At 38.4% G+C, this 14,695-nt stretch overlaps 1 protein-coding gene across 1 annotated transcript in view; it reads right to left on the reverse strand.

Annotated features, from left to right (window-relative positions):
- Positions 1-14,695, reverse strand: part of NALCN (sodium leak channel, non-selective) — a 316,988-nt gene that overhangs the window by 174,214 nt on the left and 128,079 nt on the right. Inside the window, 1 exon segment of the mRNA XM_042979769.1 lies at positions 5,235-5,366. Coding sequence (XP_042835703.1) covers positions 5,235-5,366 — 132 coding nt within the window.

Below are 14,695 nucleotides of genomic sequence, written 5' to 3' on the forward strand. Positions count from 1 at the left end.
AGTCTACAGTGTTCTTTCGGTATTCTCCATAATTAAAGAGCAAACTTTTGAAAAGTCACTGAATAGTAGAAAATGTCATTATTATATGATTTTTCACCTAAAAGGGTACTTACTGTCCACGTCCATTGGCAAAAAGGACCACAAAAGTTATTGCCAGCAGAAAGTTATTTAATGAAGTTTTCCAAAAAGGAAATTAAACTTCATGATAATCTGAAATCATAACTGCTGTTATGGCAATGAGTTACTTTCTTAATTTGGTCATTTCTTGTGATTAATGAGCTGAAATATGAGTGTCAGATTTTGTTGGAACTAAAACAAATGGCTCTTTCATTTAATGTCATTTTAACAAATATCATAAAGCCAGATGTCCTCAGAGGGACACAGAATTACTTTTCTAGAAAGTGTGAGTCCACACTTTACAAAAGCCTTTCTGCTTCAAGCACACGGCTGTCATAGGAAAACAGAAAACCGAAGAGATATCCTGGAGTTCTAAACAAGGCAAACGTCTCTCCTGAACAAAAATGCAACAGAGACTTCACTGCTCACTTCATTGTGCTTGCTCTCCCATCAGTTGGTGACTTTCTTAAGAGAGGAATTTTGTTAAAATTGTTAATCTTCTATGCATAACATTGTGCTGATAAATTTCTGTTAATGGTACAGCCTAATGGATACGCAGATATGTTTATGTATTTTTACATAACGAAGAAAGTATTGTTCAAGTTTTATTACTTGACGAGAATATCCAATTTAAAATATAATTACGTTCATTATAAAAATGTGATTTTACGTATAATATGTATTGTGTTCGGTCAGAATTAAAAATGAAAACTCTTATAGAAGAGAGTAAATTTACCTTTTTATGTTTATACGTAGCCTAACAAAGAAAGAGACTTTTTTCCTATTTCTTAACTAATTTTAAATTTAGGCTAACTGGTCCAAAGTAGCAAAACTGGTATCCAGCTATAGAATGGAAGCTGAGGAGCTTAATGTATGCTTAAAAGATATTTTATAGACTGCAAGTTGACTTTCATGGGTACAATGGTTCATTTTGGATTTTGGAAATTATCCTGGATTATATGGGAACTTGAGAAATTATTTCTCTGAAAGCTCAGGGCCTTTTCTGATCTATTTTAAAAACAAACTTTCCAACACATTACATAACTCTATTGCCTTAAATACTGGATTACTATAAGTCCATAAACTCGAATTTCTGTTATTATAGCTATTTTAAGAATCAAATGGGATAATGAATTCCTTTAAAACAGCAACATAATAGAATCTCCTTGAAAATAGCAGCTATTATTGTTGTTAGTATATTTAAATTTAACACATAAAGATGTCAGTTGACATACTGTCTGTTTCTATAGCTTAAATGAAGACTGAGCCCACTGATTATTTTTGTAAATACAGTTTTGTTTTGTTTTGTTTTTCTCAGAACACTACCATTCTGAGCCCACACTCACTTTTGTACAATAATGGTAGAGTTGAGTAGTTGAGACGATGTGTGGCCTGAAAAGCCTACAGTGTTTACTATCTGGCTTTTCAAGAAAAAGTTTGCTGACCCGGACTTAAAGCTCCAACTGTCCTTGTAAACTTTTTAAAAAGAGAGTATTTTATTAAAAAAGAAAGTAATTTTGATTAAAATTACTTATGAACACTCATTTGAAACAAATGACTTTGATTCATGTAGAGGTTTCTGATATAAGAAGAGATACTATAATTTGAATAAAGGCCAAACATGCTTTGGGGAAGTTCAGATACCCAAAATCAGTCAGTAGAAGTGGAACAAATTCTGAATGCTTCAAGTTCAAGAATAAAGCAATGTCCACATGGTTTTAAAGTGAACTAAGTCACCACTACCTAGTTTACCAAAATCAAATTTATTTTCAGTGGTTTGGGAGGGGGGCAACAATTTGTAGACACATAACAAACAGATTCTGCTGTAGAATCCTACCCGGCTGGGTTTTTTATTTATTTAAAAAAATTTTTTTAATACTATATACAAAAAGCAAATGACAAGGATTTACCAACTAGACCTGGGCTCTCCCAATGCACTTAAATAGTATCAGTGAACTCTATATTAAATTATTTGAAATTTTGTTGGCATTTCATGATCATAAATTAGCTAACACACATAAATACATTAGGGAAGAGATCAAATTTATATGTGGAAAAATTAGGTAAAATTTACCAGAGGATTTTGTTCTATTCCTATGTTCCCAGTGGATGGCCTTGGTGTTTATCCTACGGGGCTGATTTAGTGACCAAGTTCCAACCCTGGGCTACACAAGAAATGTTAATGTAATCTCCAATATCCAGGACTTCTTCACCAGCAGATACAACTCACTCCAGAATGATTAGCATAGTCCCAATCACCAGTAGCCATTTCTGTTCGGATTCCCAGGCGTTTTGTCATCAGCCTTTTAACCTCTGGTTCTAAGACTATTGTGTAGTTCTTCCACCTCACCTATCTTCCTACCTCTCTCCAGCCAGAGCCTTTAATTAACCTTTGGGTCTCATTCTATGTTAAGCAATTTCTTCTACATTCTTTTATCCCCTTTCACTGAATTCACTGAATCTGCTTCCTATGTTCTTGCCTCAGCTGGTTCTGTTACAAATGTATGGCTTTCTCCACAGCCCTTTCCAGAAGAGGATGCTCATGCTCCAATATCCCATACAGCCCATGTAGGATAGCATATGGATGACGAAGAGATGCCCAATCCATTACCCTTCAACACTCCTTTGAGGTGTATTCCAACAGGTTAAGATGTCCTCTCACCTGACTCTCCCTGTGGCTGCTGTCCATTAATTTCTCCATCAGTCCCTTCTACATGCCCCTGCCTACACTCCTTCCCCAAGAACTGGCCTCACACTGAATGACTTCAATGTCATTGTGAAGATTCAGCTGACACCTTAGTTTGAGAGCTCCCTGCCATCTTGCCTTAACTCCATCATTATGTTTGAGCCACTCATATCCAAATAACACTCCATATTTTGTATTTAGTTTTCCAGGATTATTATGAAATCCTGAATCTTGGATCCTACTCTATGATCACAACCATACCTTCGGGCTCTCTCAGTTCCACCAGCCTGAAAAAATTCCAAAGCTGGCTCAGGCTGAGTGTTGCCTTTCTCCCCTTTATGCAAGACCTTAAAAAGGGAAACATCTGTCTATATTGGCATCATTATGAATTTGTAGCCTCAAAATTCAGCTGGGTCTTCAGCACTGCAATTGATGTATCTTTAATTTACTTTTCTTTTTTTTTTTTTGCATTCTCCACAGTATCCACTTCCTCTTTCTTTCCTCCATGACCTTCCCATTTTATAGTCTTGTTATAAGGCTGGACATAGACCTTGCTTCCTACTTCAGACAGAAGTCACTTTGTTGGGATTCCTTCAATGTTTGATCCTTGTGTTACAAATTCACCTGCAAATATTATTATTGGTCTATGTTTCCCTGTGTTTTTAATGACAATCCAACCTTTGTGTGCTGGATATGCAGCAAAATTGTACCAATTTTTCAGGTGTCAGGCTGGATATCATTTCTTCATGCGCCTCTGTCATTGGTACTCCACAGCATAAAACAGTTACTGCTTACTGTCTATATTTCTTGCTAAACTGTAAACTCCATATTCCACACAGCAATTAGGCAGCATCAAACCACAGTGAAAGTTTAATACAAATGATATTTTGTTACAGGCAACAAACCTCCATGAAGAGGGAAATTCATAAGTGACTCCTTAAATGTTTCTCAATACCCAAACAGATATTACCATTCAATAAGTATATGCCATCAATTCTTTTTCTGAAAAGTTTACGTGTGGGGGGGATTGAATTTTTATTAACAAAATCCATTTTTAAATGTTCTGGGAGAATTCTGGATATCTTAGAGAACTCAACTATGCGGCAAATTGATTTTTTACATGGAAAATTCTTTTATAATAAAAATAATCGAATTACTATTTTTCTGCTTCTTTTTTTTTTTTTTAATTTTTTTTTTCAACGTTTTTTATTTATTTTTGGGACAGAGAGAGACAGAACATGAACGGGGGAGGGGCAGAGAGAGAGGGAGACACAGAATCGGAAACAGGCTCCAGGCTCCGAGCCATCAGCCCAGAGCCTGACGCGGGGCTCGAACTCACAGACCGCGAGATCGTGACCTGGCTGAAGTCGGACGCCCAACCGACTGCGCCACCCAGGCGCCCCACTATTTTTCTGCTTCTTAACTTTACTTTTTCATATAGTGGATTTCTTGAAGTGTAGTTCAGGTGTATATAAATACCTCACTTAAAAAGACACATGGATTCTAAAGAGTTATACGTCAATCAATTTTTCCATAAATAGGTAATCATTCAACTCTGAGATGTATTTTAGAAATAATTTGTCATAATAAAAAAGTAGTCTGTGGACATCATTAAAATGTATTAAAATATTAACAAAGTTACTCAGTCAATAAGAAGTACTATTCCAGGGGCAGCTGAGTGGCTCAGTCGGTTAAGTGGCCGACTTCAGCTCAGGTCATGATCTTGCACTTCGGTGAGTTCGAGCCCCGCATCGGGCTTTGCGCTAACAGCTCAGAGCCTGGAGCCTGCTTTGAATTCTGTGTCTTCCTCTCTCTCTGTCCCTCTCCTGCCTGCGCTCTGTCTCTCTCTCACAAATAAATAAATATTAAAAAAAAGAAAAGAAGTACTATTCCAAAACTCTAGTGTAGTATGTAGTGTGCTAGAAAATGCTTATTTAATCACTAAACCTACCTGCTCCTGGCTTGACATCATTAGTGCAGGTGGGGACTCCTCAGTTTCTACAAAAGTTATCTGTGTTACCAGAATTTCCCTCCTGCCCTCTCTTAGGTATTGTTGAGCTGACTTGCTTATTTACAGTCTTCTGAATCTGTGCTTGCTTACGCTTAGTAGGGAACAGACTAACACAACTTGAGAAAGGGAGTGACAATGAGAGGTGGATATGAAAACAGCAAGTTCCAGAGAGTAAGACGCAGGACAAAGGGGTTACCTCGGCAATGTGAAACTGTAGGCAAGATTACTCGGTCTGAGGGCAACACAAAATGAGCCAGGCAGCATGGTGACCAAAGAAACACTTACGAAGAACACAGTGAATCAGCTTTGGCCAAAGTCAAGTAATTCACAAATGGCTTTTCCTTTTCAGATTTATAAAAAGTGCTATCTGAGGTTCACCTTTACCTTGAAAAGTCATCTGTGTCCAAGTGAGCCACTTACCTCTGCGAGATAGAACTCGTCGTACTGCCTCCTGAAGCTTTCCCCTTTGTGGTAGTTGCTGGCAGCAACTATCACATCCACTGTCACCATGCTCAGAATGAACATGTGGAAAACTGATGACCGCATCATTTGCTGAGGAGGCAAAACAGATAAACTCTTAACAAGGAAAGCAACTGCTCTAGGAAGTCGCCGCAGTTTTATAGATTAGAAAATCGAGGCTCAGTGAAGTTAAATAACTTTCCCACTGTCACACAGCATTGCAGGTGGTGCCGTGATGTGGACCCAAGTCTACTGCCTACACTGAGATGAAATAATTAGGCATTCAAAGCTAATGACTGTTATGATAATGACTGCCATGAATTGAACGCTTACTATGTTCCAGGCCATACTAGAAGCGTGTTATTTACTTTATCTCTTTTAATCTCCACCATAGCCCTACACAGCAGGATATATTACTCGCTTTTCCCAGTGATTTCAGACAGAAAAAGTCATTTGTCCAAGATCACACAGCAAGTACACAGTAGAAGTGGGCTTCCTATCCAACCAAGTCTATGTAAAGTCCATTCTGGGACCCACTGCCCCCAGTGGGGTAGATGATATATGAAAGGAGAGAGTACAGGCCAAAGGCCTTGGGCAGCAAAAAAGTAGAGAGAAGCTGGCCTGTGGAAAGGACCTGAGTGCAAAACAACAACCACTAAATCCCATCCCTTGGTGCCAAATGCCAGAGACGAGCACCACCATGTGTTAAGGCCTTGTTGCTTCCTGGCATGTTAGGGACACAGATCCTTACATTCGACCCAACTTGAAAAGTCTTCAATCTTTGCAACTAAAAGAACCTAACCAGAGCAGAGCCTGGAGATGGGAAAGGAGAAACAGGACTCAGGACTGCCTCCTCTGAGTACTGTGAGTCCAGCTGCTATCTTATGCATCCATATATGTGACCGTACACGGCCTTTGTCACCCTATGCTTGTCTATAAGGACATGGGCTCCCAGCCAAACTGCACACAGTGGAACTTCCACCACTTACAAGTTCTGTTGCCATTGGCAAGTTAGCTAAGCCTCTCTGTGCCTCAGTTTTCTTATTAGTCAAGTGGAGATAACAGTGGCCAGTCCAAAGTTTGTTACCGTTTTAGAGGAGTCAATGTCGATAAAGTGCTTAGAGCAAGTGCTAGCATATTATGAGTGTTCCATAAAGACTTGCAATAAAAATAAATGCAGTTCTGTGAATCAGGCATTTTTCTGTCCAGGAATGGGAAATTAATTGTCCAAAGTCAAAGAATTAACTATGTTGTGTATTTGACTGAGTCCAGGACTAAGAAAGATAAATAAGAGTGATAAGATCTATTAATTTGAGAGATGTCAGAGCCAAGGGAAATGCAGATATTTCGTAAGGTTTTGTGTCCCCATGACTTTGGAGGCATTCTTACATCCATGTGACTTTGACTTTATCTTATAGGTAATACAAAATCAAATTCCAGAACTGACAACCAACATATGTAAGTGCACATCAATTTGCTTGCAGGAACTCCTGACCTTCATAACACAGATAAGCAAATCACTTGGCAAGTTTCTATTCTCACCAGTATTTTTATTGTTATTTTGTCTTTCTTGAATTGTGAGACTTAAATTCCATAACTATTATTCCTTTTCTATATTCTTTTCAACATAATGTTCTATTAAAAACATTTCAACGGATTTCTACTTTATCCGCATGACAGAAAAGCCACAACTCTCTCTTTCTATTTTCCTTAGCTATGGATTTGTGACTTAAGTAAACTGTTATTACTGAAAGATCCAAACAAAGCTTTTAGCCATGGCTGTCAAAAAACTTTTAAATTGGTTTTGTAACTGTCACAGCTTCACTTTGGTGCTGTCATTATAATTAGGCTGTTTTTTGTCTGAGTGTCTACGTGTCCCTGTTGGTACAGAGTCATTAAAATAATCACTTACAATGGATTTTGATACACTATAATCACCATTGCTTAGCTGACTTTCTCCAAAGTAATGACTTTCAAATATTAAATAAGAATTAAGGTGATCTGTATGTGCGGTAGCTAAATCTGAGTATTAGAACCAGCGGCTCTAGCTTTGAAGTGAGGGCTGGTGACACGGTGCACTTCAGCTCAATTCAATCCAACCAGCATTTGAAACTGGCTGTCACTTTCCTTAATGCAGAGGCCCGGAAACATCACATTTAGACTCAATGCTTATATCTATAGGACACTCCAAATTTATACTCTTCATTTTTTCTTTTTTTTTTTTTAAATATTTATTTTGGAGAGGAAGAGCACAAGTGGGGAAGAGGCAGAGAGAGAGGGGACAGAGGATCTGAAGCAGGCTCTGCACCGACAGCAGAGAGCCCGACACAGGGCTTGAACCCACAGACTGCAAGATCATGACCTGAGTCAAAGTCTGACACTTAACTACTGAGCCACCAAGGCACCCCAATTTTTTATTTTCTTATAAAAATCAACATAAAGGGAAATGTTAAAGTTGAGTCAGAATCACAACATATTATGTAACTTGAGATTTTTCAGAATTATTTAATATGGATGTGGGTATATATACATATATAAACACACATACATGTGTGTATATGTTTCTATACATGTATGTATATATTTTTATATATAATAAAAGACTCTTTGGATCCTGCATACACATTCAATTTTTTAAGGTTCTCTTCAATTGCAATGTCACCTTGGTTTATATTTTAAAAAATCATACAGGTTTTCCATATATTCTTAGCTTGGCTTTGATCCAAGAAATACAATTTCTGTATGCAACAATTGGAATTACCAAAATACAAGTAAGAGACTATAGCAAAACCATCCCCAAGGCAGCAGTATCTGGCAGTAACACTCAGGAGTCTTACTACCCAGACTGGGTCCCTGAACCAGAGGCTTCCTGGGAGCATATTAGAAATGCAGGTTCTCAGGCCCCATCGCAGACCTGCTGAATCAGAATCTGCATTTTTAACAAGGTCACCAATGATTAATGTGTGTATCGAAGTGTGAGAGGTTCTGTTGTAGAGGATCTCCTTGAGCAGCAGTTTAAACTGGGTGACCTATAATTTTTTTTTTTTTTTTTTTTTTTTTACAAATTTACAATTTCATGACTCTAAAAAGTCTATAATCACTGATTAGAATAGAACACATACTGGCTGGAACATTATGGTAATATGTTAGGATACACCATCACATCCCCTCTCTCCAACCCCAAGATCAAAAACCAACTAAACCAGGTTCATGAAGACAAAAGTATGTGTTGACTTTTCAACCATTTGTGGGGAGTATTATGAAGACACCATCACAGACTCATAAAGTCTAGGAATGCAAGTGGTGTCTAGAGTCTGGAAAAGACAAGAAAGTGCTTTCTTCTTTGTATCTCCAGAAGTAATGCAGCCTTCCTGACACCTTCATTCTAGCCAGCTGAAATGTACTTTGGAGTTCTGACCTAGAGAACTGTAAATAATGTGTTGGTTTAAGTCAATAAATTTGTGGTTATTTGTTACAGCAGAATAGGAATCTAATGCAAATATTGTTCATGACTTTGACATACACCAGTTCAAATTGTCTCCTATGGAATCTGATTGTAAAGAACACCAGTACTACAAAACTCTACTGCACCAAGGAGTTGTACCCAAGGAGATATGCCAGTAGGGGTCTCTGTAAAATTCATTACTACAGATTTAAACTCATCATGGCAATCAAAGTTTACGTTTTGTTTGTAACGCGTTTCAGAAACACGGAATGAGACAATGGGTCTGCAGCAATGATACTGAGTCACGCCTCAAGTGGGAGGACAAGAAAGGTCACTTTATATTATTAGTTCTGAGTCCTACCGTGAAAGGAATGTTCTCAAGAGACTGAAGTCTACCTCGAATATGAATAGGGATCCACACTCAACCAACAAGATGTATCAACAAGGGCTACCATTTGGGTGCTTGGTTAGTGGCAAGTTTTGGTGCAAGCATATTGCACACCTCAATGCACTGCATGTAAAAATTTCATTTAATCCACAACCCTGTGCAGTAGGTGTTTCATTATCCCCTTTCACATACGGAGAAAAGATAAGGGAAAGATAAGTAGGCTTCCACATTCCTAGAGGTAGAAGGTAGTCTCAGATGTTTTGAGCCCAAAGTAGGTGTTCTCTTGCCTTCTAACAGGCAGTCACAATGCCTCCGACGCGGCTCTACATACTCCAGAAGAAAGAACAGCAGCTCCCCTGCTAAGTGTTTGTGATTAAATAGAGGGAACAAGTTTGCGAACCTTATATTTGAAAGCTGAAGATGATCTGTTCCTTACAGAAGGGTGTAAGATCGCCAGTGTGGGAAAAAATGTCGGTTTTGCAGACAGGCTGAGCTGAGTTTGCATCTCAGCTCTGTGCACGAGTAAACCTCTCTGTGACTCAGTTTTCTTACATGAGAAATAGATGTCAGAGCACCTACATCTCCAGGTTATAACATGACTATAAGAGAGACTATTTAGTATAGAGTCTAGCCTGAAGCAGGCATCTTGCACTCAGGATTCTTGTTATTTGTAACTGTATTTGAAAACACTGGAAGGATCTAAAGGTAGAGATACAATTAATCGCTTGTGGTGAAAGTGAGAAGGTACAACATGAGAAATCAAGTGGGGGAGAGAACTAATCTTGAGAGGAAACATGGATGTGTATAGACTTTCGAAAAGGTCTTATGCTATCCCAGTTTTTGGCGTGACTACTTCATAGGAGCTATTTCTATTAATTTGTTCAGGAATTTTGTTTATAAAATAGTGCCATAAAGATTCTGAAGACTGTGCAGGCAAACATCCAACAAATCAAACTGTGGCCTTTGAGGCCGCAATAAGGATAAATTAGGATAATGAATAGTACAGCTCAGAAATCAAATCTTTCTTTAAATTGCTGCTTGAGAGAATAAAATATACTACTTGGTAAACACATTTCAGGCACTGAACATTGCATCAGCCATGTACTAAAAACTGTGTTTTAATTAGATTTCAAAGTAAACATATTTGGAGAACAATGCAATTACCAGATGAAATTCTCAGAAACCATCCTGCATATGCAGCCATGAGCATACGAACAAGAACATAATGTAAAAGACCAAGTGCATAATAAATCTCTCCTTGCGTGTGGTACGTTTTTTGCTTCCTGTATTTAGAAGACATCTGGATATATGTTACTTCTATCATCAGTATACAAAATAATGCTGTCTGATATAAAGAATTTGTATTAAAAAAGCAAATATATTTATATCAAGACTGAAAACAGACCCAGCAGATGTCCTTAGAAACTCTGCCTTTCCCATCTGCCTGCCCCTGGCATGTCCCTGGAGAGCCAGATGATAGAAGGAAATCCACCAGGGACTTCTCTCAAAGGTACTAAACATCTGTGATACCTGTGAATACAGGTCAAGTCCTGACTGGGCTGCTTTCTTTCCTGGACAGTAAGCTGGGTAAGAGAAGCTCAAACACGGAAGCCAAATTGTAGAAAGAAGGAAGAGTTTAGTTTTTGTCTCTTGGCCAGCATGAGTATAGCTTTCCCTCTACTCTGTAAGAGTAAGGTTAGATGTTAAATCACAAGTTGCCACACAAATATCTATTACTGTTACTACCATTTTTCAAATGCCAACTCCAGGCTGTATAACCCAAACCAGATTTTGACGAGAAAAAATACATGCCCAGTAGAAAAGGAATGCCACTAAGAGGAACTATAATGCTAAGCCAGTGACTGAAATTTCTTTTAGCCTGTGTGGCAGAGCCTGAAGTTGAACCTACCTCCTGCATCCACAACCTTGGTAGCGCCCTCCCACTCTGACTCTGGACTTAGCCATGTGACTTGGTTTGTTAGTAGGACAACAGCAAAGGTGACATGAACAGAGACTTAGAAAATAGCTGTGGGTTGAGACTTATCTCGCAGCTCCTCACGCTCTCCAGGCAGGCCTGTTGCATGGTGGTCATGGGCCCTGTCTTCCCCTTTGCCCCAAAAGTCTGCTGTGCCCCAGAAGCAGAGATGCTAGCTCATGAGTTAGCTGGGGGTGCTGGCTGACTGCAGACACAAGATGAGCCTGGCTTTGACCAGCCGAGAGCTCAGACTAGCAGCTGAGCCACAAATTTGTGAGCAAAAATTAGTGTCTGTTTTATACGCCGTTGAGTTTTAGGGGTGGCTTGTTGTTTAGCAAAAGCCAACTAATACACCCATCAATCCTGTTGCCTCGGGCACAGAGCTAGTGACATTACTTAGTCTATTAGCATCGAAGTGGGGCCAATACGAGTGGTTCTCATTGCTGGAATAGCAATGTGTCATTTTGAAAAGGGCAATCAAGAAAGCGTGTGGCTTCTTCAAACTCTCTCTCTCTTCCCCCCTATAGTGACCTTGGAAACTAGGTGCTTCAGATGGGATTACCAAAAATTTTACCATATATATATGTATTTATATACCACATATATATATATTTTATATATATGACACTATATATATATATAATAGAAAATATTTTTATAATATATATATTTATAATATATATATTTTTATAATATATAAAATATATATATAAAATATATATATATATATATATATATATATATATATCAATGTCATGTTGTTAATTTGAAATTGGACATAGTGGGAACAGGTAACACCATGGAAACTAGCGAATGCTACCAATCTGGACTCTCCCACTTCAAGATGGTTGTTAAACATTTTAAACATTTGCAAGCACACCACTGCCCCCTCGCCAAGCTGCCCGAGCCCTCTGGCACCTCCTCATTGCTCTAGGCTGGAAGGGATATATATTGTGTCATTTTGATACTTAGAGACCCACCATGACCCATAATGCCAAGGGCACTCCATATACCCTCTCACTCTTGATCCTATTAAGATGTATCAATGCAAGGTAAGTAAAACAAATTAGGACACTTAAGTTCAAGTAATATAATCTTGTTTCAAGTAATACAATTGTCTATTTGCATATTCCAAGGAGCTGCACCATTCTCTCCTGGGCACAACAGGACCCGGGGTGATGACCGGCTGGGGAGGTACTGCACATATTCCAGCAATAAGCCTCCATCAGTGATGGTCACCTGGGCCATTCCTTCCTCACAGTCCTCTGATTCTGACTCACAGCCAATTGTAAGTGCAATGCCAGAGTGCAGAAACTAACATTTTCTAATTTCTCACGAGTGCTACACAGGCCATATAGTTACCACACAGTCTCACCAGATGTGACAAAAGGTGCTTAGCCATCAGTAGGGTTGTGAATTTCTCTTTGTCTTCATGAGTACTCTAGTGAGAAGTTAGGAAGGTCCACAACAGGGCCGCTAGATAGGAGACACTTAAACTATGACGATTTTAAGTTCTTTGGGCACTTTCATTGACATTCCCATAGCTAATTAAAATGTCTATATGTAGAATCACTTGAAATTTACTTGTATATGTTTACTGTTATTTTTAGTATTAAATGGTGGGTAAATGAACATAAAACTTTTGTTTTAAATTCAAAATGGAAACCACAAGGGGCTCCTGGGTGGCTCAGTCGGTTAAGCGTCTGACTTTGGCTCAGGTCATGATCTCGCAGTCCGTGAGTTCAAACCCCGCGTCGGGCTCTGTGCTGACAGCTCAGAGCCTGGAGCCTGTTTCAGATTCTGTGTCTCCCTCTCTCTCTGACCCTCCCCCGTTCAAGCTCTGTCTCTCTCTCTCTCAAAAATAAAAATAAACGTTAAAAAAATGGAAACCACAAATTCAACAATGAATTTAAATAGTGGTCATGTTAAATAAACTGCAGATTTAACACAGTGAAGGGCTTAGGTTGCTACATGTGATGAATGCAGAATTAAACAAATATTTTTGAGCTGTATAGTATGTTGAAGTGGGAGATTCATTTTGAGATATTTAAGTCATTTAGGGAAGAAAGAAAAACAAATTTGAGGGATTGAAAAAATACTAAAGAATTATACCAACTATGAAATGACAAGTTTTTTTTACTCTGTCCAAACCTGTCGCCAGCTGTAGGGTAAAGAAGGATCACAGGGCTCCTTCAAACCTTTTAACTGCACTAATTGTGCTGAACACTGAGAAAATGCATAGCAATTTAAAATCCCAACTGAAGACCTTATGGACAGGACTGGACAGTTGCATATTTAACCCCAGAAATCAAGACTCAGAAGAAGAACAACGTATCCTTCATTTCTTCTAAAGGTGACAATGTAACAAATATTTGATGGAAAATTGTCTCTAAAGACTGTATTATGAATGCCTGGCATAAGTTAGTAAAGGTCTCCCGATTAATATAAATGTAAATACCGAAGAATCATGGGACTTATTCAAACTGGAAGATGAAAATATACAACAATATAGGAATTTAGTTTGGAATAATCTGAAACACAAATAATTTTAAAGATGTTTTGAATATTTCTTTCTTCCAGTGAGGCTCAAAAATCAAAGAGGTAAAACCATTTGATCAACAGAAGGTAAATAAATAAAAATAGTATTAATGATTTTATCTTATTTTTTATTATGTCTGGTCTCTATTCTGGATATGATTATTATTTGAAGTACATCTATAGTCTATTTATGTATGTAAATATTAGGATATCTACTTAAATATATATAAAATATTTAGAATTGAAAATCTGTACAATTGCCTCCCCTCTTTAGTTAATTTGGCTATAACTGATTTCAAGACTATAATCAGACTCTCAATTAAATTCTTTAAATGTTTTATTTATTTTGAGAGAGAGAAGGAGAGGGAGCAAGCAGCAGAGGGGCAGAGAGAGTGGGAGGGGGAATCATAGGCAGGTCACACACTGTCAATGCAGAGCCTGATGCAGGGCTTGGTCCCACGAACCATGAGATCATGACCTGAGCCGAGATCAAGAGTCTTAACCCAATGGGCCACTCAGGCACCCCTCTCTCCAATTAACTTCTGAGCTACCTTCTTTTACCTTTTGTTTGTGCTGTTTTGCCTTTAGCTATTTTATTCTCCCTATTTTAATTCTCATTCCAGGTTCTCAAAGAATAATTTTTTATTCCTTTCTTTCTCCCAAAACTTGCCTTCCAAGCTCAGTGTTTTATGTTCTCCTGTTAGAACTGAAGGTGATCCTGTGTGTGCACATGCCAAGATTTGGGACAGGTGTCACTGGCATCTGCGTAAAGGGGGAGTAAGAATATGTAAGGCCGTGTAGCTCTGTGCATGAAAGCACCTCTATTTGTACACTCACATATAATCCCCCAAATATGTGCCTAGCGCTTATCATGTGAGAGCTGTGCTGGAGGAAGCTGGAAGTCGAGAAGAAAGTGACCAAACTTTAATTGAGGAGCCAGAGATCACTTCATTGAGGAAGTCTTGTTTGACCTGATTTTGAAGGTAGGGGCATTCGATTGGGGTGGAGGGGATGATTCAAAGAAATTCAAAAGACGGAATTAATGATAGATTGAAGATAAGTTGGATTTGGGGAGG

The sequence above is a fragment of the Panthera tigris genome, chromosome A1, assembly GCF_018350195.1.
Source record: "Panthera tigris isolate Pti1 chromosome A1, P.tigris_Pti1_mat1.1, whole genome shotgun sequence".
NCBI lineage: Eukaryota > Metazoa > Chordata > Mammalia > Carnivora > Felidae > Panthera > Panthera tigris.